This window comes from Loxodonta africana, chromosome 9 (genome assembly GCF_030014295.1).
Source record: "Loxodonta africana isolate mLoxAfr1 chromosome 9, mLoxAfr1.hap2, whole genome shotgun sequence".
Classification (NCBI taxonomy): domain Eukaryota; kingdom Metazoa; phylum Chordata; class Mammalia; order Proboscidea; family Elephantidae; genus Loxodonta; species Loxodonta africana.
Window position 1 is genome coordinate 18015288 of NC_087350.1, and position 25508 is coordinate 18040795.

The following is a 25508-nucleotide window of genomic DNA, read 5'->3' on the forward strand; positions in this document are numbered from 1 at the left end:
ACAGTTGATATCTAATTTTAGTTTTATAATTCTAGTTTTAACCAAGACAAATTTTCTTATTTGACCTTCCTACATCATAGATGAATTTCCTAGGAATCGGAATTTCAGAACACTTAATTGTGCCTATGCAGAACATGTACATGGATTAAGAGGCAGTCATTTGAGCAGAACAAGGAGAGAGTGTGTGATTCAAAACTGGAAATGATATGCAGCAGGAATGTAGTCTTTCAACTTCAATCTGTATGCTGAAAAAACAATCCAAGAACATGGACTATGTGAGGAAGAACATGACATTAGGATTGGAGGAAGACTCACAAACCTCAATATGCAGATGACCCAAACTTACTTGACAAAAATGAAGATGACTTGAAGCACTTAATAATAAAGGTTAAAAAAAAATAGCCTTAAAAATGGTTACACCTGAATGTGAAGAAAATGAACATCCCCACAAACAGGCCTATAAACAACATTGTGATAAATGGAGAAGAAATTTAAAGTTGTCAATTATTTCATTCTACTTGGATCAACAATCAATGTCCATGAAAGCAGTAGTTAAGAAATCAATACTGCATTGTATGGGACAAGTCTGCTGTAAAGACATCTTAAAGGTTTTAAAAAGCAAAGATACCACTTTGATAACTGAAGTGCATTTGACCCAAACCATGATCTTTTCAGTAGCCTTATCTGCATGCAAAAGATGAAAAAGGAAAACAGAAGAAGAATTGATGCGTTTGGACTGTGTATTGGTGAAAAATATTGAGTATGCTGTGGACTGCCAGAAGAAGTAACAAATCAGCTTTAGAACAAATAAAACCAGAATGCTTCTTGGAAGGGAGAATGGCAAGACTTTGGCCATGTCATGAGGAAAGAACAGTCACTAAAAAAAGACATCATTTTGGTAAAGAAGAGGGCCAGCAAAAACGAGGGAAACCTACAATGAAATGGATTGCCATAATAGCTGTAACAATGGACTCAAACATACAAACTATCAGGAAGACGGTGCAGGACTGGGCAGTGTTTTCTTCTGTTATACGTAAGGTGGGCCTGAGTTGGAGCGGACTAGACAGCATCAAACAACATTATGGCTGTTCAGCCCTTCATCTGATTTTGTGAGTCGGTATATATATGTTTCCCCCCAAGCTAACTCAAGTTGGGTTCCTGACATTAGAAATTAAAAATTTGAAGTATCACAGAAATAGAGTAAAAAATTTATTATTTTCTCCTTTTAACCAGAAGTCCTTGTTCCAAATTATAAGGCTTCCATCCCCAAATCTGCTGTAGCAAATCACCATCATTTTAAAGGGACAGGATGGATTATAAAGTTTAAAAGCCTCAATTCTAAATACTTCAGTAGTCACGCCTTTAAAAAATCAGTTAATTTTCCTATATATAAAAAAATATATAGTTACAATTTTTTCAAACTTAATAAACATAACTGTAATTATCCTTTATATTTCTAACATTCAATCCATATTCTATCTTCCCCAGTTAGCTCCAAGTGTCTTGGGGAAAAAAAAATTATTTTAATCAGGATTGAAACCACGCTTTGCTTTGCATTTGGCCCTTAACTTCCGGGGATGTGAGAAAACTTTGGCAAGAGAGACTTTTTAAGAACATCACTTTCTAACATAACACCCAGAGCCGTCGAGTCGATTCCGACTCATAACACAAAGGTGGAAACGCCGTAACAGCTACGACAAAGAGGGGATCTCGGAAGCTTATGGGAAATGTAGTCTCGATTGTAGCGGCTCACCGCGCAGGATGCTGGGAACGGGCTACCGCGGTCCTTCTGCGCATGGGCAGCAGTAGCCTCGCCTTCTCGACCGGCCTTCTTGGGACTCCAAGGAAGTGATTTGGAAGTAGAGGATGCTCACCTGAGGTGAACGCGCTGGGGGACCATTCCGGAGGGGTGAGCTTGTTCCTGAGCAGGCGGAACGGGAGGTCCTTGGAATGCCATGGCCGGGGCTCCTCTACGCGCTTGGACCGGCCCTCGAATTGGCCGGGTCCTGTGGGAAGACTCCCGGCCCTGCCGACTCCTGGGGTGCAGGTGGGGCTGAGTCCCTGTCGGGAGAAGATGCTCGGTGCGGGCGGGGGTGTGCGGGGACCGTGGGCCTGGCCCAGCCTGCAGCCCGATCCGGCTGCGGGAGGGAAATATACGTTTGAACGGTGAGTGTTGGCTCTGCTGTGAGAGCCCGAGCTCTGGAGTCAGAGACCCGAATAAAGTCTTGCTCTGTCACCTGTAACCGGGGGCGATATTGTAGCCTGGGTAAGAGTCAGGTTACTCATTTGAGATGAGAATATTAATAATGGTTGTTTTGTGGCATTGTTTTGGAAGTTACATACGTTGTCACCTGTAAAGCATTTAGACAAGTGCAGGGTTCTAAGCACTGCGTAAGTGACGAAAGCTGTTATATTAAGAAGACTTTGTTATTTTCATTCAGTGGTTTATGTAAACCTCACAACCATTTTATCAGGTCGGTATTCCATATGTATTAAGAAACAAAACAAAATGAAAAACAGTTTCAGCCTGGTGAAGTAATTTGTAAAGGTCACAAGCTAGCAGTCAGGAAGCTTGGACTCAATGGCAGGTGTGCTTCACTCCCAGTCTCAGGCTCTTTCTAATGTCCCACTTGCCCATAACCAGCATTGCACCCTTCACAGCACTTAAGACTGATCTATCTCCAAATCCCCAGTGATATAATTGGTAGTGAACATAGACGGGATCCTACATGTGGCAAATGGATTCTGGGGTTTCTTGTGTCACTTCAGATCTTGGGTCAGACTGAAGTTCCTGGTCCCTCCTGCACTGGCAGGCTGTATGTCTTTTAAGTCTGATATTTTAGTAACTCCCAAGAAAGTCAGGTTTTTGGCTCTAAAATGAATTTGTTTTCCAGGTTCAGGTCTCAATTCCCATGGAACAAAACAGTCCCTGTGAAGTAGGGAACCTGTAAGAACAGGCATCTTACTTGGAAGAGTAAGACTGACCCTATGACCTTTGACCTCTCACAAGAGCTTCAGGGCAGAGGCAGAAGAGCTCAGAAAGGAGCAGGTCCCAGCTATGCTCAGCCAGAATCAGTTCTTGATTCTCCTGCCTGGAATGAGCCAGACTTGACGATGTTGCCACCTCCAACTGCCACTACAGACTGTGTAACGGAGGAGGGTTTGGGCCAGCCTTGAGAAGAGCCAGGTGAGCTGAATGGTCCACGGGCAGGCTGCCCAGGAAAGGTCACTTCATTGGAGTGCTTACATGGGCAAGGTTTGGGGATGTAGGATAACCAGCCAGAGGTGAGGAAATTGTCCCCACCCCATCTCTAAATGGGAAACCCTGGTGGCGAAGTGGTTAAGAGCTATGGCTGCTAACCAAAAGGTCCGCAGTTTGAATCCACCAGGCACTCCTTGGAAACCCCATGGCGCAGTTCTACTTTGTCCTATAGGGTCGCTAGGAGTCGGAATTGACTCGATGCTAGCGGGGTTGTTTTTTTTTTTGTTTTTATCCCTAAATGGGCTTCAATCCCTTTCTTTTTAGCCCTTTACAAATTTTGCAGTGCTCTGACATGTGTCAGTCAACATATGTGAGACTGATGATGTTGTCCTGACCTCACAGAATTGCAGAATGATGATTTATAAAGGGTTTCCAAGGTTATCTACTCTGACTCATTTAAGAGCTTTGAAGAAATGGGGCCTGGGAGTATCAGTGACTTCTCCAGAGCAACCCAGTTTGTGACAGAGCCAGCAGGAAAACAGTGCAGTTCGCTCTCTCACAGGTCACCAAAAGCGTCTTACAAAAAAAGACCTTTTGAGAAAATGCATCCCAGTTAAAACAAATAATTAAAAATCCTTGCATGAAGCACCTCTGTCCTTTTTACTGGGCTTTCTGTGGATTCTCTATGCCAAGGGATACACAGTAGTACTAAGAAAATAGATAAATGATCTGCTGAGTTTTTTTCTATGTTAATTAAGACTATTATCTTTTGGTGTACTTTAGTTCAGGTAATCACCTGTTTTTATTTTATTTTGTCTTAGTCAGAAGGGTACAGCATTATTCTTGAATCAGTGAGGAAAATTTTATATTCACTCAGTGAAAAGCTACAGATTTAAATATCCATGATTTCAGAGTTGAATATGGACAGGTGTTGTTGCCTCTACATGGTCCTTACTATGCTTTTTTAAGGCCCAAAGGGCCTATCCCCATACAGAGGCTGGTCCCCAGCTGGGGTGCCAAGGCTTTGGGAGGTGAACCTAGGAGCTGTAAGGCAGGCCAGATCTCTCATGACCCTAGTCCTTTTCTGTCCCCCCAGCTGAACCTTCAGTTTTCTACACTCTCCCGAGAGCAGTGGAAAATGAACACGTCTCAGGTGAGCTCTTACTCATTCCCTACTTTATTGTAATGAATTTTTGAGGTTTGTAAAGGTCTATACCTTTTTTTTTATATACCTTAAACAGAGCCCTGGTGGCGTAGTGGTTAAGAGCTCCTCTGCAAACCAAAAGGTCGGCAGTTAAATCCACTAGCCACTCCTTGGAAACCCTATGGGGCAGTTCTGCTCTGTCCTGTAGGGTTGCTTTGAGTCAAAATCGACTCGAAGGCAACGAGTTTGATTTGTTTTTTTAATACCTTAAATGGAAAAGTAGAAATAGATCTGGTCAATCTCGAGGGAAAATAGGCACACTTTTCCCATTTAACTTCAGTGTCTCTTATGGCGTCTTGATAGATAACTTTTATCAGTGTAAATTCCCCCTAGTTACCAGTTTCCTTAGATTTCAGGTTAGTAATAAATGTTCATTGAATTATATTGGATACACAGCTATAGCTTATTTCTTTTAATCTATAAATACTGTAAATAGCATAATAGATTTTCTAATGTTAACTTACTCTTGAATTTCTGTTGCTTCTAACGTATGTTCCTAGAGGGTTTTTTTTTTTTTGTACTGATACTACATTTAGGTTTATTATTTTTCTATTAAGAAGTTAGACTATACCTTTCTTGTATTCTTGTTTAATTATGCTCTTTTCTGATAATTTAGATGAGAAAATTGTCATTTGTAGATTTTGTGAAACTCTCCTATAAAATTGGGCCTTGTTAGAACTTTGTGTGTGAAGATTTTGATCATTAAATCACTTTATTAAATAGCCTATCCCAGACTTCTGTATTTTCTTAATTTTTGTTGTTATATTTTCATAGGAAATTATTCTGTTTTATATGCATTTTTAAATTATTTTCATGAACTTGTTTATAGTATTCTTTTAGGATTTTAAAGTCTTTATTCTGTCTGTAGTTGTATCTATAATTCCGTTTTTGATGGGTTTACACTTTAGGTATAGGGGCTGCTGATCAGAAACGGACAAAATGTGTCATAGGTGATCCAGTTTGAGCCTAGAGTGTCAGAGTCTAAAGGCCTTGGCATTTTGTGCTGGTGGCATTCTCTTAATATTGACAGCAGAGAGAACATGTGCTCACCATGTTTATGCTCTCCACCTCTTTGCAACCTCCACCTCTTTATACCCATGTTTCAACACCATTTTTTGAAAAGAATTTACTTTTTGCATTGATTAGCCTTGGCATCTCTGTTGGATATCAGTTACTTTTATATGTGGATCTATTTCTGAGCTCTGTTCACTTCTGTTAATCCCTGTCTCTTTGCTAATACCGCATTGATCAGTGCCTGTCTTGTAAGTCTTGGAGTCAGATAATATGAGACTTCTAAATTTGTTCTTTTTCAAAATTTTTTTGAGTATTCTAGGTCCTTTTCTTTTTTACGTAAAGTTTAAAATACCAACTTGTCTGTATCCAAGAGCCTGCTGAGATTTTGATTTTGATTGCATTGAATCTGTAGAATCTATTGTACAGATCATTTTGGGAGAGAGTTGCTATCTTGATCACATTCAATCTTCTAATTCATGAACACGGTATCTCTCTCCATTTATTTAGGGGATATGGAAGGTTGTGACCGAGAAGGGAGTTTTGACTTATATTTTTAAAAAATAACTGTTTACTATTTGAGCAGTGCTAGAAGCAGGAACAATGTAGGAGGCTGTTTGGGTAATCCTAGCAAGAAATGGTGATCATAAGGGTCTTAAGCAGTTGTTACTTTGAAGTGATGATATTCTGGATGTATTTGAAGGCAGAGCCAACAGTATGAGAGTGCCTCCACAGCCTTGCAAACGGAGCATGCTGTCAAACTTCTTGAAATTTTACCAGTGAGATAAAAATATGATGCCTCATTTTAGTTTTATAAGCTTTTCTCTTTCCATGAATGAAGTGGAATATTTTTTGTTTGTGGTTCATTTGTATGGTTTTTTTTTTTTTTTTCGGTGGTGGTGAACTGTTTATCACTTTCTATTGACGTGCTGATCTTTTAATTATCGTATCCAAAATGTCTTTTTAGTCCTTTTTCTGTAACATAAATTACACAGTTTTCCTACAGGTTGCCATTTGTGTTTTTGCCTTGCTTCAGATTTTCTTTTTTTGCCATAAAGGCATTTGGTTTTTATGGTGTCAAATTTAGCAGTTTTTTTTTTTTTTTTTTAATAATTCCTGGATTTGAGTCATAGTTGGACATTTTCCACTCTAACTTTGTAAAAGAGTTTGTCTTCTAGAATGTGATTGATTTTATTTTTTTACATTTAGATCTTTAATACATTTGAATTTTATCATGCTCGATGGTGTAAAGAGGTATAAATCTTGCTTTCTTTACCCCGATGTTCATCTAGTTATTCCTACAATACTTAATGTCCAGATTTTCTCTTCTCATTTGAGATGCCACCTTTATTACAATTAGGAAATCGTATCTGTTTGTGTCTATATCTGCCTTTCTCTTCTGTTCCCTAAGTCAGTTCATTTTATTATGTGCCGAGATCACACTTTTAATTATTGAGGTTTTACAAAGGAGTTCAGTATCCAGTAGGTCAACCCATAATAGTTGCTCTTTTTGTCCATATATACTAAACAGTTTTCTAATGAATTTTTAAGCCAAGATAAGCAAAATGAGTCAATGTGTATAAAAAAAGAATAACATATCGTGGCAAAGTTACTTATATTCAAGGAATGTAAGTTTGAGTTAATAAAAAATCAGTGTAATTCATTACAATAAGAACGGAGAGAAATCATATGACTACATGTAGTAAATGAATTTGAGAATATTTAATACCCATTCATGATAAAAGTTCTCAACATACTAGGCATAGAAGGGATCTTTCTTAATCTGATAAATGATGTCTTAAAAAAAAACCCACTGGTAACAGTATAGTTTATAATTTAATAAGGAAGGCCTTCCCCCTGAGATTGTAAGTATTATATTGAAAACTTTCATCACTGATACAAGGAAAGAAAAAGAAATAAAACATTCAAGGAGTAGAAAGGAAGGAATAGAACTCCTACTTTTTAGAGAGATATGATTGCATATCTAGAAAATCCAGGATTTACAGATAAACTGTTAGAATTAATAAGTAAAGTTAGGAGGTTGCCAGATACAAGGTTAGTATAAAAACAATCAAAATTATATCTGTATCCAAGCCACAGACAATTCAAAAATGAAGTTTTATACAGTGATATTGTCTACAGAGGTATCATCAAATATTGAATGCAAAAATAGCTCTCTCTGCCTCTCCCATTGGCTGTCTTATCCATACCCAGGCTTCTGAATCATTTCCTTGACCTCATGTAGAGAGTCCTTCTAAAGAAGATTTCTGCCCATATCTGTGGGATACATACAAGATGAGGACCTCCCAAGGTTCTTCAGTTATTTGCTCTGCCAGTCATTCAGCCCATGGCACAGTTCGTTTCTAAGTCTTGTTTGGTTTCAGCTTAGACGTCTTTCTGGGCTATTATCAGCATCCTGTTTGTTTGCTCATTTCTGTTAGGTCATAGGCACCATGCTTCCATTTTTATCATCTAATACTATCTTACCCTGTATCTTCTGTATCTTCTAGAATTTGTTCAAATTACCTGGTCTTCTGCTGGCATACCTCTCTGTATTTCTCTGTTGTCATACATTTACAGTAAGCTTTGTATTTCATGCGAGTGTGTTTTGGGGGACAGGGAATGTAAATGTGTGTGTCCAGTCTCTTATCTTGAACTAGAGGAATCATTGATGCTTGCAGTGATCTCTTAATTATAACACTCTTGTCTCTCTAATTACTCTTTCCGCAATTTAGAATTCTTTCTCACCCTCATAGCCTATTTGTTTTCTGCTAGCCTCTTACCTTGGCGTTCCCTCAAGTTTGTACTTGGCTCTTTGCCCTCCTCAGCTTGTGTGTCTTTTCTGAGCAGCTGATTCTCTCTGATGACTTCACTTACCGTCTTAGTAACTAAATCCTTATCTTCATTTTAGACCTCCCTTCTAGTCCAAAAGCACGTAGCCAACATGAGGGAGATAATCCTATCTGTATGTTCCACAGATTTTGTGCCTCACCATGACCTCTGCCCAACCTCTCACTCTTGTCCTTCCAACTTCAGGGTACAACATCAGCCTCTACCCAAGTTTAACTGCACAAGAAAAAAAAAAAAAGATCAAATTTTACTTCTTTCTTTTATAGAGATTAGGTTCCCATTCTTCATCACTGTTGCTTTGCCTTAATAAAGACCACCTTTTAAATTGGATCTTTTGTTTTGCTGCTTACTATGTTTTCCACTCTTCTCCTAACTGGGGGCTGTTTTGCTCCCCAGGGGACATTTGGTAATGTTTGGAGATATTTTTGATGGTCATGCCTGGGGGGTGCTACTGACATCTAAGGAGTAGAGGACAGGGGTACTGCTGAACAGCCTAAAATGCCCAGGAAAGCCATGCACAAAAAAAGCATTATCTCGTCTATAGTGTCAGTAGGTCCAAGTTGAAGAAACCCTGTTCTAGAGCATTGTTCCTGAAATACAAATCTAGTCATGTATAGTATCTTCGGGGCTTACGTGTATTTTCCATTGGTTCCCTAATACCCCAGCAGAGATCTCCAGGGTGGGGTGTGTATACTGTGTAGAATGCTCAGTACAGTCCATTGACGTATGAGAAACGTTTACAGGAACCTATTTATAATAACTTTATTGTAAAAAAAAAAAAAAAAACAAGCTTTTTCAGTATTACATTAACTAACAATGTGTGTATATATTTTAAAAATAAATAAAGTGAATTGGTATGAGAATAACATTTGTACTAATTGTGTATCCCCAAAACAGTAAGACAAAGTTAGGGCCGTAATAGGCGTCCTTTGTAGCATTGTGTTTTTAACTCTCAACAGTAAATGTGATAAAAGTTAGTTTCCAACGGTATTTTCCATGTCACTTGTTTCTGGACCCTTCAGATTGATCAGAGATATGCTGTTACAGGCATCAGTGTCATTCAAGGATGTGGCTGTGGAGCTGACCCAGGAGGAGTGGCAGCACATGGGCCCTGCTCAGAGGACCCTGTACAGAGATGTGATGCTGGAGAACTACAGCCACCTTGTCTCAGTGGGTGAGCAGACCTTACCATGTAACTCCCTCTAGGGTGCACTCTCTTTTTTAAAACTTAATGATTTTTATTTAAGTGTATTTAACAGAAAATAAAAATCAGCATTTTTTAGTGTACAGGTTGGTAAGTTTTGAGAAATGTATACACTTGATTAAAACCCGCCCACTGCTGTCAAGTCGATTCCGACTCATAGCGACCCTATAGGACAGAGTAGAACTGCCCCGTAGAGTTTCCAAGGAGCACCTGGCGGATTCAAACTGCAAACCTCTTGGTTAACAGCCATAGCACTTAACCACTACGCCACCAGGGTTTCCATACCCTTGATTAGCACCATTAAAATTGTGATTTGGAATATTTCCATTAGCCTTTTGGAATGAGTTTCCTCCCCTCATTCTTACCACCTGCACCTCCTGCCCGCTGGGAAGCCCTGATTTCTTTCAATTGGAGTGGTTTTGCCTTTCCTGAATTAAATGGAATCGTAAAGTATATATATTCTCTTTTGTCTTTTTCACTTAACATAATTTTGATATTCATGCATGTTTTGTGTATATCAGGAATTTATTCTTTTTATCCTAAGTAGTATTCCTTTGTATTCATGTACCACAGTATGCTATCCTTTATCAGTTGATAGACATACGGCTTTTTTTCACTTTGAGGGTATTAGAAATAAAGCTATTATGAACATTTACATACAAGTCTTTGTGTTGATATATGTTTCATTTTCTTGTGTAAATACCTAGGAGTGGGCTTGTTGGCTCTTCTGGTAAGTGTATATATAACATTACCAGAAACCGTCAAATGTTTCCAAACTGGCTCTGTTGTTTTTCATGCCCATTAGCAATGTATAAGAGTTTTCATTCTTTAGTTACCAGCGTTTGGTTTACTAAGTCCTATTATTTTTAGGAATCCCTGCATGGTGCAAACAGTAAAAGTACTAGGAAGTTTGAGTCCACCCAGAGGTGCCTTGGAAGAGAGGCCTAGTGATCTACTTCTGAAAAATCAGCCATTGAAAACTGTAAGGAGCACGGTTCTACTTTGACACACATGGTTGCCATGATTCAGGGTTGACTCGGTGGCAACTGGTTTTTATTATTTTTAGCTATTCTAGTTGGTGTCTAGTGTTTTATTGGATTTTAATTTGCATTTAATTTGATGAAGTTGAACATCTTTTATTGTGTTTCTTGGCCATTTATCAGTCTTCTTTAATGAAGCATATAACTAGCCCATTTTTTTTTTGTTTAGTTTTGTTTTTCTTTTTGTCTTTTTGTTGAGTTGAAAGAGCTCAAAAGTTTTGTAAACAGTTTGTCTCCACATTTGACTTCCTTTTTATTTTCTTAATAGTGTCTTTTGAAGAAAAAATTTTTTTTAATATTTTTAAAAACTATTGAAATAATTATAGATTCACAGAAGTTAGCAAAAATTATACCCTTCACCAAGTTTCTCCCAATGTTTACATCTTACATAATATGCTATCAACAATTGTAAATTGACATTGACATCGGTACAATGTGTATGAATAGTAAATTGATAGTGGTACCATGAGTATGAATAGTTCTATGCCATTTTATCACATGTGTAGATTCTTAAAACCACCACCACAATCACGATACAGAACTATTTTATCACCATAAAGATCTCTGTCATGCTACCTGTTTATAATCATACCTGCTTCCTCTACCCCACTATCCCTAGTCTCTGGAAACTCCTAATCTGTTCTCCATCCATTTGGAGAACATTATTATAAATGGAATTGTACGTATACGATGTGTTGAGATTGTTTTTTTCATTCAGCGTAATGCTTTTGCGATCCACCCAGGTTGTAGTATACAGCAATAGTTCATCCCTTTTATTGCTGTTTAGTATACCATTGTATGAATGTGTCACAGTTTGTTTAGCCATTCATCCACTGAAGGGCATTTTCCTTGTTTCCAGTTTTAGACTGTTAAAAATAAAGCTGCTGTGAACATTCACGTACAGATTTTTATGTGAGCCTAGGTTTTCATTTTTCTGGGAAATATGCTTGGAGTGTAATTGCTAGATTATATGGATGGTAAGTGTGTTTAGTTTTTTAAGAAACTGCAAGGCTGTTTTCCAGAGTGGCTGTACCATTTGTATTCCCACCAGGAATGTATAAGAGGCCCAGTTACTCCCTATCTTTGCCAGTACTTGATATTGTCACTTTTTTTTTTTTTAATTAGTGGTTGTAATAGATGTATAGTGATAGTCATCATAGTTTTAATTTGCATTTCCTTCATGGCTAGTGATGTCGAAACCTTTTCATGTGATTATTTGCCAGTTATATAGCCATTTCTGTGAAAAGCCTGTTCATGGCTTTTGCTCAATTTTTAATCGGAGTTTTTTTTTTAAACTGTTACATTTTGGGAGTTTAAATAGTCTAAATATATTGTTTATCTGTTATGTGGGTTGTAGATATTTTCTGCTCTCTCTTCACAGGATCTTTTCAGAACAAGAGTTTTCTTTTTAAATTTTGACCAAGTCCAATGGATCATTTTTTTTTTTAAATGAATCATGCTTTTGGTGTCATGTCTAAAAACTTTCACCTAGTCCTTGGTCCAAAGATTTTTCTCCTATTTTTCTTTCTAAAATTTATATCATTTTATGTTTTATATTTAAACCTATGGCACATTTTGAGTTAATTATTGTATAGGGTGTGAGGTTAAGATTAAAGATCATTTTTTTTTTTTTTTGCCTATGCATATCCATTTGCTCCAGCATTATTATTCTTTTTCCATCAAATTGCTTTTTTCACGTTTGTCAAAAATCAGTCGGCTGTACTTGTGTGGGTCTGTTTCTGCATTCTCTATTCTGTTCCCTTGATCTGTGTGTCTTATCTCTATGACAGTACCACAGTCTTGATTACTGTAGGTATATATCAAGTCTTAAAATCAAGTATAGTGATTCCTTCTACTTTATTAATATTGTTTTAGCTATTCTGATTCCTATGTCTTTGCATATAAATTTTGGAATAAACTTGTCATTATGTAAAAAAATATCTCCCTGGGTTTTTCATAAGAATTATATTAAACCTACGTATCAATTTTGGAAACACTGACATCTTTGTTGAGTCGTACAGTCTATGAACACAGAATTTTTCTCCATTTATTTAGATCTTTCATTTCTCCCTTGAGTGTTTTGTAGTTTTCAGCATAAAACTTCCATATATTTTTTGTTAGATTTATACCTAGGTATTTGATTTTTTGAATGATTTTTAGTGGTATTGTATTTTTAGTTTTTGTTTCCTTGCATTCATTGCTAGTATATAGGAGTAAAATTTGTAAAAAATATTTTTCTTGTATCTTGAGACTTTGCTGGACTTGCTTATCAGTTTTAGGAGTTTTTTTGTAGATTCTTTGGGATTTTCTCTGTAGACCATCATATCATCTGCAAGTAGGACGGTTTAATATCTTCCTTTCTGTTCTGTATGCCTTTTATTTCCTTTATTTTATTCTGCTGATTTGGACTTCTAATGCTATGTTAATAAGAGTGGTGAAGGCAGGCATCCTTGCCTTGTTCCCAACCCTAAGGAAGACAACATCCAGTCTTTCACAATATGGTATCTTTTATTCCTGATTTTCTGAGAGTATTTAAATAGATATTGAATTTTGTCAAATGCTTTTTCTGCATTTACTGATATAATTATGTGGTTTTTCTTCTTTATCCCATTTGTGTGGTAAACTACCTAGACTTTTCAAATATTGAACCAGCCTTAGGTACCTGATATAAACCTTATTTGATCACAGCATATAATTCTTTTCATATAGTGTTCCATTCTCTTTGCTAATATTTTGTTAGGTAGTTTGTGACTGTGTTTGTGGGAGACATTGGTCTGTAGTTTTCTTTTTTGTACTGTTCTATGTCTGGTTTTCATATCAGGATAATGCTGGCCTCAAAAAATTAGTTGTGAAGTATTCCCTTATCTTTTATTTTCTGGAAGAGTTTGTGTAGAATTGGTGTTTATTCTTTTTTAAATGTTTGGTAGAATTCGCTAGCGAAAACCACCTAGGCCTGGAGAGTTCTGTTTGGAGAGTTTTAAAATTACAAATTCAATTTCTTTCATAGTTATAAGGTGTTCAAATTATCAATTTTTATTGTGGAAGTTGTGCTATTTTGTGTTTTTGTAAGAATTAGTCCTTTTAAGTTGTCAAATGTATATGTGTAGAGTTGTTCATTGTTGTTATTGTTAGTTTCTGTCAAGTCAGTTCTGACTCATGGCAACCCCATGTGTCAGAGTGGAACAGTTCCATAGGGCTTTCAAGGCTGTGACCTTTCAGAAGCAGATAACCAGGCCTGTCTTCCGAGGCGCCTCTGAATGGGTTTGGACCATCAACCTTTCGGCTAGTACTCAAGCGTCTAACCATTTGTGCCACCCAGGGCACAAACTATTCCCTTATTATCATTTAATGTCGGTAGGATCTGTATTTATATCCGTGTTTTGTTCCTGATATTGGTGATCTTTTCTTTTTTTCTTTGTCAGTCTTGTTAGAAGTTTACCCATTTTACTGATCTTTTCTGTCAAGTAGCTGTTTCTATCATTGATTTTCTGATTTCAGCTTCATTGATTTCTGCTATTTATCTGTATTACTTTTTTCTTCTGCTTGTGTTGCGTTCATTTTGCTCTTTTTAGTTTCTTAATGTGAGATTTTATGCTATTAATTTGAGATGTTTCCTCTTTTCTAATGTAAGCATTTTAGTGCTATCAGTTTCCCTCTCAGCATTATTTTAGCTACATCCTAGAAACTGTCTTGTCAAGTACTGTAACAAATCCCTTAAATATATTTCTTAGTGGTTCTGTTTCTCTGATTGAACCCTGATTAATATAGTATGTCATCTTGAAAAATGCAATTCAAGCTCAACAGCTGTTTACTTAATACCTACTATTTGATAGACTCCTGTGCAGTTGTCAAAGTATTTAATTGCACAGCCTTAATATTCTCATTGAATCATTCTTCTTACTTACAGGGTAGTTTGAACACTCACAATGCAGGCACTGGCTAAATACTAGAAAAGTAATTATGAACAAAATAGGAAAAGCATTTGCTTTTTGGAATCTCAGCTGCTTTCAGGAACCTCAAGTTTTTTGAGGAAAACTGAAACTAATTAAATTATATAAATAAATGTGACCGTAAATTTGATGAGTACCAACAGCAGCAATTAAAAAAAAAAAAAAAACAACCTATTGCTCTTGAGTCAATTCCAACTCTTAGCAACCCTATAGGACAGGGTAGAATTGCTCCATAGGGTTTCTAAGGAGCAGATGGTGGATTCAAACTGCCAGCCATTTGGCAGGAAAACTTGACTTCTGGGAGGTCAAGAAAAGGTTTTCAGAAGGAAATATTTGATAGTTGTTCAAGCTGGGTGATGGATATGTAGGGGAGAGGGTTCAGTGTACTATTCTCATTACTTTTATTATAAATACTTTGAACTCAAGGAAGAGAAATTTTAAGAAAACGTGATGTTTGAACAAAGCTCTTGAGGACGTCTAGGAAAAAATGAAACAAGGAATTACACGCATTCAAAACAGGGAAAAGAAAAGTACCAAGACCCCTGTAGAAGAGAAGATAGTGAGTAGAGGAGCCTAGAAACAGGTCAGCATGGTTGGAACAGGGAAAGCAAGGGAATGTTACACAAGGTGTGAAAAATGCACGAGAGGAATTATATGTATCCTTGAGGTGATGTTCTGAAGTTTTATAAAGCAATGGTTAGCGATTAGAGGTTTTTAACTGAAAGGATGACAAGATGAGATCTGCCTTTTAAAAATTTAATTTTTTTGGCACTAACAAACCTACAGATAGATGTATTTACTTTTTTTACCCAGCAATCTCATCTCTAGGAATATGTCTTAAAGCAATGTCTGCACAAATACAAAATGATGTATGCACAAGGTTATTCATTGCAGTGTAGTTTATAATAGCAGAATATCAGCAACCCACATGTTCAGCATAAGGAGCCTTAGTTGACTAAACTCAGGTTTCATCTACATGCTATTAAAGCCTATGCAGCCATAATATGGGTAAGAGTTTATACACAGGTAAGGATTGATCTTCAGTATATATTAAGTCAAAAAAGTAAGAAGTTTAACAGTGTACATAGCTATATTTTGTGTAAGAAAGAAATTGAGGTAGGAATAAATGTAATTACTTACATTTACAGAAATGAAACATGAGAAGAAAAATTAGAAACTAATAAAAGTGGGACAAGAGGGCAGTGAGTGGATGGGACAAAGATGGAAGTAAGGCTGTACATACAGCTTCTTTTACAGTTTTGATTTTTGAACTTCATAAATATTTTACATATTGAAAATTAAATAAACAGTCCTTAAAAATGAAAAATTTGGAGACTTGTGATTCTGGATCTACTTCTCCCTCTTTCTTCCTGTAAGTACAGCTAAAAACCCTAGACATTATATATAACAAACATAAGAAGAATGAATGGTGAAGAGACGAAAACAGACCAACCTGGTAGGGACCACATGACACAAGAAATGACACTGAGTTTCCTGTGTCATCTATTCAGGACCAGGTGCTAGAGAAACCAACAACCGCGAAATACTAATGGACACAGACAAAGAGCCCCAGTAAAGCCTGCTTTCTTTAGGCAGAGAACCAGGAAAAGGACAGCCTAGCAAGACAGAAAATTTTAGACAATGATTCCACTATTCCAACTAAATATTAGTATAAACAAACAAACAAAAAAGCAGCCAACTCTTACCCCAATTGGAAAACACTGAGTAGAAGTCTAGGCTTCCACCCTTATCCTGCAGTACTGAAGTACCTCTCCACCTCCCTAATGAAATGATGTCAGAGGAGACCTAGTAGACTGCCAGGACTTTAACCACTGGCTAGCAGTAACAATTGGTCTTTTCATCTCCTCCATCTGTGTCAGTAGGGGCCAAATGAAGAACCTGGACTTCCAACCTCACCTGGCAATAAGGAGCAGAACCTCCTTCCTCAGCTGGCACTGTATCAGATGAGACCTACTAAAACAGGAGAGAAATAAGATCCTGAGCCTCATAACATAATATTCAGAATATCCAGGATACAATGAAAAATAGTAACAGCAATAACCATGTGTTGGATGATCATAGCAAATAGGTTTGTGAAATGAATGATATCAGTGTCACAAGGGATTGCAAAGGCTGCAAGAAATACTCTAAGGTGTCTGTGCTGCAAGTGAAATGGTACAGTTATAACGTTACTGTTTGGTGGACTTAGATTACTAAAAATGTATATTGTAACCTCTAGCACAACCACTAAAAAAAGTTTTTAAAAGAAGTGTAAATGAGGAGGTGGTGCCAAGATGGCAGAGTAGTTAGACGCTTCTGGTGGGCCCTCTTAAAACAAAGACCCCCCAAAAACAAGTGAATTGATTATATATATGACAAGCTAGGAACCTTGAACATCAAAGGAAAAGTTAAGAAATTGGACTAAGCAGTAGGAGGAGGGAGAGACAGTTCAGAAATTGCAAGGAATTGCCGGACCTGACTTCAGTCGTGCTGGTGGTAGCGTTCAGGACGCAGTTTCCTCAGTGAGAGAGAGCGAGTGGCAGAGTCTACTCAGGCCTCCGGAATCAGCAAAGACCAGCGCCCTCAGCAAAAGATAAGTACTTGTGTCTAATTTACCGTGCGGACCAAAAAGCACCCCTTTCTAAAGAACTGTCTCCCATTTGTCTGATCTCTCCTCCCTCTGCTCCAGCCCCTGAGCCGGCTTAAGTAGTGGTCACTTTCCTTGGCCTGAAGTAGGTTCTGCTACGTGCCCTGGGCCATTTTCCCAGCCTTGGAGAAGGGACAAATTAACAAATAGAGGAAAAAATAATTTGCTGGCTCCCCTAAGCTGGGAATGCAGGGCAGAAGCAGTTCCTTTGCCTGGGCAAAAGCACAAGCAGTCCACAGACTTTGAATGCCTTCCAACCCTGCATGGACCTGTTTGGGCCCATTTCAGCAACTTAGGCCCTCATTGGCACAGTGCAGTGGTATATATGCCTGAGGCCTGACTTCAGCTGTTTCAGCTGTGTGATAAAGAGGTGGGTTTTTGATGTTTGACACTACTCTGCCTATTAAGCAGGGTTCTCACCTACCCACATCAGGGGCCTAAGGACTGGAGGCTCCACCTACGCCACCTACCCATCTGCCACAGAGATCCAAGGATAAGTGGTGCCTCCCAGTCCTTACAGCCAAAAGCCTTAGGTGTCCATGGTCTGGCTGCAGAGCCCACCAGCCTGTGTGCTTTAGGGAACAGAGATGTGCTTTTCTTTCAGACACTCGGGGGACTTTGTCAGCCCCCTGCCTCGCTCAGAGTGTGACCTCCTGCTGCAGCCAGATACCTGTGCTTACAGCAATCGCCCCTGCTCCTCTAAGACTGTAGGTTAGAGCCTGCACCACACAGTTGGTGACTAACTGGAAACCTGAGCAGAATCCATACAAGAAGAGCGAATGGATTCCTGGGCTTATATACTTGGTAACAGCTCTAGCCATCTGGTGACAGAATGTTAGAGCTTCAAAGGCGCCAATAATCAAACTAGCTCGAGAAGCGTATTTGGGCATATCAAAACAAAACAAAGCAAGAACCTAAAAGACAGTAAGCAAACATAAAATACATTAATACAGTAACTTATAGGTGGCTCAGAGACAGCTGTCAATATCAAATCACATAAAGAAGCAAACCACAATCATTTCAACAAGCTCCCAAAACAAAGAAGCAAGGAATTTTCTGGACGAAGATATCTTCCTGGGATTGCCAGATGTAGAATACAGAAGATTAATATACAGAACTCTTTAAGACATCAGGAAGGAGATCAGGCAAAATGCAGAACAAGCCAAGGAACACACAGATAAAGCAGTGGAGGAAATTAAGAAGGTTATCCAAAAGTATAGTGACAAATTTAGTAGGCCGCAAGAATCCATACACAGCAATCAAATTCAGAAGATTAACAAGAAAATTTCAGAATTAGACAACTCAGTACAAAGTCAGAGGAGCAGAATTGAAATGGAAGGCAGAATTAGTGAGATTGAAGATAAAACATTTGGCAACAATATATTCAAAGAAAAATCGGATAAATTTAAAAAATGAAGAAACCGTAAGAATCAAGTGCAGTTCTATCAAGAGAAATAACCTACAAGTGATTGAAGTACCAGAGCACGTAGGGAGAACAGAAAATACAGAGAGACTTTTGAAGATTTTTTGGCAGAAAACATCCTCGATATCATGAAAGATGAGAAGATACCTATTCAAGATGCTCATTGATTCCCACACGAGGTAGATCCCAAAAGAAAGTCACCAAAACATAATCAAACTTGCCAAAACCAAAGATAATGAGAGAATTTTAAGAGCGTCTAGGGATAAACGAAAGTATACCTACAAAGGAGAGTCAATAAGAATAAGCTCAGAGATCTCAGCAGAAACTCTACAGGCAAGAAGGCAATGGGATGACTTATATAAAGCCTTGAAAGAAAAAAATTGCCAGCCTATCCAGCAAAACTTTCTCTCAAATATGAAGGTGAAATTAGGACATACCCAGTTAAACAGAGGATTAGGGAATTTGCAAAAACCAAACCAAAACTACAAGAAATACTAAAGGGAGTCCCCTGTTTAGAAAGTCAGTAACATCAGATGACGTCCCAAGTCTAGAACACAGGACAGAGCAACCAGATATCAACCCAGATAGGGAAATCACAAAAATAAATCAAGATTAAAAAACACCCAAAACAGGGAAACAGCGATGACATTATGTAAAAGATGACAACATTAAATTAATAAAGAGAGACTAAAAAATGTAGTCATAGGTCTTTCATACGGAGAGGAAATCAAGGCAATATAAAGAGATAAAAGTTTGATTTAAACTTAGAAAAATAGGGGTAGATACTAAGTTAACCACAAAGGAGGCTAACAATCCTACACATCAAAATAAAATATAAGAAAAACATAAAGACTCAGCAGAAACAAAATCAGCAGCACTAAAAAAGATGAAAAGAAAATATATAAAAACTACTCAGCACAAAATTTTTTTTCTTTTTTTACTCAGCACAAAATATTAGGTGGAAAAAGAAACTGTCAACAACACACAAAAAAAGACATCAAAATGACTGCAGTAAACTCATACCTATCCTTAATTACACGGAATGTAAATGGACTAAATGCACCAATAGAGTGGCAGAATGTATTAAAAAAAACACGACCCATCTGTATACTGCGTATAAGAGACACATTGTGGACTTAAAGACACAAACTAAAAGGATGGAAAAAAATGTATCAAGCGAATGAAAAGAGCAGAAGTGTCAATATTAACTTCTGACAAAATAGACTTTAAAGTAAAATTCATGACAAAGGATAAGTAAAGACACTATATGATGATTAAAGGGCCAATATACCAGGAGGACATAACCATAATATTTATGCATCGAACAACGGCTTCAAGATACATTCAACAAACTAACAGCATTGAAAAGCGAGATAGACAGCTCCTCAATAATAGTAGGAGACTTCAACACACCACTTTTGGTGAAAGACAGTACATCCAGAAAGAAGCTCAATTAAGACATGAAAGATCTAAATGCTACGGTCAACTGACTTGACCTCATAGACGTATACAGAACCCTTCACACAACAGCAGCCAAGTATACTTTCTTTTCAAGTGCACATGGAACAGTCTCCAGAATAGACAACATATTAGCTCACAAAGGAAGCCTTAACAGAATCCAAAACAACAAAGTATTACAAAGCATCTCTGACCATAAGACCATAAGATTAGAAATCAGTAACAGAAAAAGTAGAGAAATTAAACACATAGAAACTGAATAACAGCTTGTTCAAAAATCACTGGGTTATAGAAGAAATTAAGGACAGAATAAAGAAATTCATAGAATCCAGTAAGAATGGAAACACTTCCTATCAGAACCTTTGGGACACAGCTAAAGCAGTGGTCAGAGGTCAATTTATAGCAATAAATGCACACATCCAAAAGAAGAAAAGGCCAAAATCAAAGGATTAACCCTACAACTTGAACAAATAGAGAGCAACAAATGAAACCCTTGGTCTCTAGAGGAAAGAAAATAATAAAAACTAGAGCAGAATTAAATGAAATATAAAACAGAAAAACAATTGCAAGAGTTAACAAGACCAAAAGCTGGTTTTGTGAAAAGATCAACAAAATTGATAAACCATTGGCCAAACTGACAAAACAAAGACAAGACAGGAAGCAAATAACCCAAATAAGAAATGAGATGGGCGGTATCACAACAGACCCAGCTGAAATTAAAAGAATCAGATTACTATGAAAAATTGTACTCTAAGAAATTTAAAAACGTAGAGGAAGTGGACACATTTCTAGAAACACACTACCTACCTAAACTACCACAAATAAGTAGAACAACTAAATAAGCCTATAACAACAGAAGACATTGGAAAGGTAATTTAAAAACTCCCGTCAACAACAAAAAAAAACTCTGGCCCTGACAGCTTCACTGGAGAATTCTACCAAACTTTCAGAGAAAAGTTAACACCGCTACTACTAAAGGGTATTTCAGAGCGTAGAAAAGGACAGAATACTCCCAAACTCATTCTATGAAGCCAGCATATCCCTGAAACCAAAACCAGGTACAGACACCACAAAAAAAGAATATTACAGACCTATATCCCTCATGAACTTAGATGCAAAAATCCTCAACAAAATTCTTGCCAGTAGAATTCAACAACATATCAAAAAAATAATTCTGCATGACCAAGTGGGATTCGTACTAGGTATGCAGGAATAGCTTAACATTAGAAAAACAATCAATGTAATCCATCATATAAATAAAACAAAAGGCAAGAACCACATGATCTTATCAATTGATGCAGAAAAGACATTTGACAAAGTCCAGCATCCATTCATGATAAAAGCTCTCAGCAAAATAGGAATAGAAGGAAAATTCCTCAACATAATAAAGGGTATTTATACAAAGCCAGCAGTTTTTTTTTTTTTTTAGCAGCCAACATCATCCTAAATGGAGAGACTCTAAAAGTGTTCCTCTTGAGAATGGGAACCAGACAAGGTACCCTGTATCACTGCTCTTCAGCATTGTGCTGGAGGTCCTAGCCAGAGCAATTAGGCTAGATAAAGAAATAAGGGGCATCCAAATTGGCAAGAAAAAAGTAAAAATATGTCTGTTTGCAGAGGATATGATCTTAAACACAGAAAACCCTGAAGAATCCACAAGCAAACTACTGAAACTAATAGAAGGGTTCAGCAGAGTAACAGGATAGAAGAGAAACATACAAAAATCAGCCGGATTCCTTTACACCAACAAAGAGAACGTTGAAGAGGAAATCACCAAATCAATACCATTTACAATAGCCCCCAAGAAAATGAAATACTTAGGAGTAACTCTAACCAGAGACATAAAAGACCTATACAAAGGAAACTACAAGACAGTACTACAGGAAACCAAAAGAGACCTACATAAGTGGAAAAACGTACCTTGCTCATGGATAAGAAGAATCAACATTGTAAAAATGTCTGTTCTACCCAAAGTGATCTATAGATGCAATGCAATAGGGATCCAAATTCCAATGACATTTTTAATGAGGTGGAAAAACAAACCACCAACCAACCTCATATGCAAAGGGAAGAGGCACTGGATATGTAAGGCATTACTGAAAAAGAACAAAGTGGGAGGCCTCACACTACCTGATTTTAAAACCTGTTATACCACCACAGTAGTCAAAATAACCTGATAAACAACAGATACATGAACCAATGGAACAGAATTGAGAATCCAACATAAATTCGTACACGTATGAGCAAAATATTTGACAAGGGCCCAAAATCTATTAAATGGGGAAAAGACAGTCAGTTTAACAAATGGTGCTGGCATAACTGGACATCCATCTGCAAAAAAAATGAAACAAGACCATACCTCACACCATGCATAAAAACTAACTCAAAAAAATATCTCTTGGAAATGAAAGAGAAACCAAGACGTTTTCAGATGAAGGAAAACTGAAACGATTTTTTAAAATTATACTTCAGATGAAGGTTTACAGAGCAAACAAGCTTCTCATTAAACAGTTAGTATACCTGTTGTTTTATGACATTGGTAAACAACTCCATGACATGTCAGCACAGTCCCTTTTTGACCTTGGGTTCCCTATTACCAGCTTTCCTGTCCCCTCCTGCCGACTACTCCTTGCTCCTGGGCTGGTGTGCCCCTTTAGTCTCAGTTTGTTTTATGGGCCTGGCTAATCTTTGGATGAAGGGTGAACCTCAGGAGTGACTTCCTTAGTGAGCTGAAAGGGCGTCGGGGGGCCATACTCTCGGGGTTTCTCCAGTCTCTGTCAGACCAGTAAGTCTGGTCTCTTTTTTGTGCGTTAGAATTTTGTTCCACGTTTTTCTCCAGCTCTGTCCAGGACCCTCTATTGTGATCCCTGTCAGAGCTGGGCACCAACTAGTTGTACTGGACTCAGTCTGGTGGAGGCTGTGGTAGTTGAGGTCCATTAGCTCTTTTCCTTGTGTCTTCAGTTTTCTTTATTCTCCCTTGCTCCGGAAGGGGTGAGACCAGTGGAGTATGTTAGATGGCCACTCACAGGCTGTCAAGACCCCAGACTCTATTCACCAAGGTAGAAAGTAGAACATTTTCTTTATAAACTATGTTATGCCAGTTGAGCAAGATGTTCCGCCTGAGACCTTGGTCGCCAGAGCCCTCAGCCCAGCAATTCGATCCCTCAGGGAGTTTGGATGTATCTGTGGAGCTTCCATGACCTTGCGTTGTACAAGTCGTGGTGGCTTTACCAGTATTGTGTAGTATCTTACCCTTCACCAAAGTTACCTGTTGTCTGTTTAGTGTTTTTCCATTCCCACCCCTCCCCTCCCTTGTAACCATCAAAGATTGTTTCTTTTTGTGTGTAAACCTTTTCATGAGCTTTTATGGTAGTGATCTCATACAATATTTGTCCTTTTGTGACTGACTTATTTAGCGTAATGCCCTCCAGATTCATCCATGTTGTGAGATGCTTTGCAGATTCATCATTGTTCTTTATCATTGCATAGTACTCCATTGTGTGTATGTACCATAGTTTGTTTATCCATTCTTCTGTTGATGGGCATCTAGGTTTTTGCCTTTTTGCTATTGTGAACAATGCTGCAGTGAACATGGGTATGCATGTGTCTATTTGTGTGATGCCTCTTATTTCGCTAGGGTATATTCCTAGGAGTGGGATTGCTGGATCATATGGTATCTCTATTTCTAGCTTTCTAAGGAAGTGCCATACTGTTTTCCAAAATGGTTGTACCATTTTGCATTCCAACCAAAACTAAAACAGTTTCATGCCAATATGTAGTGGTTAAGTGCTCAGCTGCTAACCAAAAGGTCGGCGCTTCAAACTCACCAGCTGCTCCACTGGAAAAAGATATAGCAGTCTGTTTCTGTAAGGATTGAAGCCTTGGATACCTTATGGGGCAGTTCTACTCTGTCCTGTATGGTTGCTATAAGTCAGAACTGAGTCAGTGGCAACAGGTTTTGAGTTTTGGTTAGACTTACCCTGGAAGAATGGCTAAAGGAAATTCTTGGAATAGAAAGGAAATGATAAAAATAATCTCAGAGTATCAGGAAGAAAGAACAATAGAAAGAGTAAAAATATGGGTAAATGCGGTAGACTTGCCTTCCCTCTTGAGTTTTCTAAATTTTGTTTGATGGCTGAAGGAAAATTTATAACATTGTCTGATGTGGTACTCTGTGTCTGTAGAAGAAATGATTTATTTTTAAGTAAACTTTTTCGTTTTAGAATAGCCATAGATTTACAGAAAAGGTGAAAAGTAGTACAGAGAATTCCCATATACTCCATATCCAGTTTCCTCCTTATGTTAATATCTTACATTACTGCAGCAGATTTGTTATAACTATTAATCCAGTATTGATACATTTCTATTAAATAACACCCATACTTTATTCAGAGTTCCTTAATTTTTACCCGATGTCCTTTTTTTTTATTTTAGGACTCCATCCATGTGTGTATATATATATATTATTTTCTTTGCTGGAATTGGTTTGCTAGCAATTTAAAATTTTTACACTTATGTTTGTAAATGATGTTTGTATATTTGCATTTTTTTAATGTACTGGATCTGGATATCTGGATCTGATATGGCAGCACATTTACATTTAGTTACCATGTCTCTTTAGACTTCTCTTAGCTGTGACAGTTTTTCAGAACTTTCCTTGTTTTTGATGACTCTAACAGTTTTTGGTACTGGTCAGGCATTTTATAGAGTGCTTGTGATATATAGATATGTTGTTGTTGTTAGCTGCTGTCATATACTCTGACTCATGGAGAGTAGACCATGAGTAGAGTAGGCCCCTTGTGCCACCCAGGTACCCTATCTCTCTTGCATTCGCTCCCTTCCCACCTCCTCTTTCTTTCTCTTTCTCTGTATGTACATATACATACACAATATTTATATATTTATGTATATATCATATAAACTGAAAAATATATGTATATATAAAATTATGTAATACCTCAATGCTCCAAGACTTCTGGGCTTCTTAGCATTAAATATACTCCTGCAAACCAACCTCATTAATCTCTTGCAAATTCTCCTTCTTGTTGTGCCAAGTACTTTGCCACTTTGAAATAACAGATGGTAGATGTTTAGCCTAAAAGTTTCTTTTTCCCAAGACTTGTATCTCTAAGATTTTGTGTATTCCATGTGACTTGTTCTTCTGCTCCACTACAAAACCTTCAAAGAACCAGCTGTACATTCTTTCATCACGAGATTGCAAATGACATATAAAGCAAAAATTGCTTCATGGCACCACAGCAATTTCTCTAGAACTCACTTCCTGTTTATAAATGTCTCTCTGTCTCTTTTAATATATAGCTGATCTGTTTGTCAAAGCCTAGTTGTTTTTAACAAATGTATCCAAAAAGTCCACTGCCATCTAGTCCATTCCCACTCATAGCGAACCTATGGGACAGAGTAGAATTGCCCCATAGGGTTTCCAGGGCCGTAATATTTACGGAAGCATTGCCACATCTTTGTCCCACAGAGCAGCTGATGGGTTCGAACCGCCGACCTTT

General features: G+C 37.7%; 1 protein-coding gene across 1 annotated transcript in view; it reads left to right on the plus strand.

Annotated features, from left to right (window-relative positions):
* The first annotated feature begins 1791 nt into the window (after positions 1-1791).
* Positions 1792-25508, plus strand: part of ZNF510 (zinc finger protein 510) — a 94861-nt gene continuing 71144 nt past the window's right edge. The window contains exons 1-4 of the mRNA XM_064291115.1: positions 1792-1909; positions 2895-3187; positions 4299-4355; positions 9315-9441. Coding sequence (XP_064147185.1) covers positions 4341-4355; positions 9315-9441 — 142 coding nt within the window. The 5' untranslated portion in view covers positions 1792-1909; positions 2895-3187; positions 4299-4340. The remainder of the gene's footprint in view (positions 1910-2894; positions 3188-4298; positions 4356-9314; positions 9442-25508) is intronic.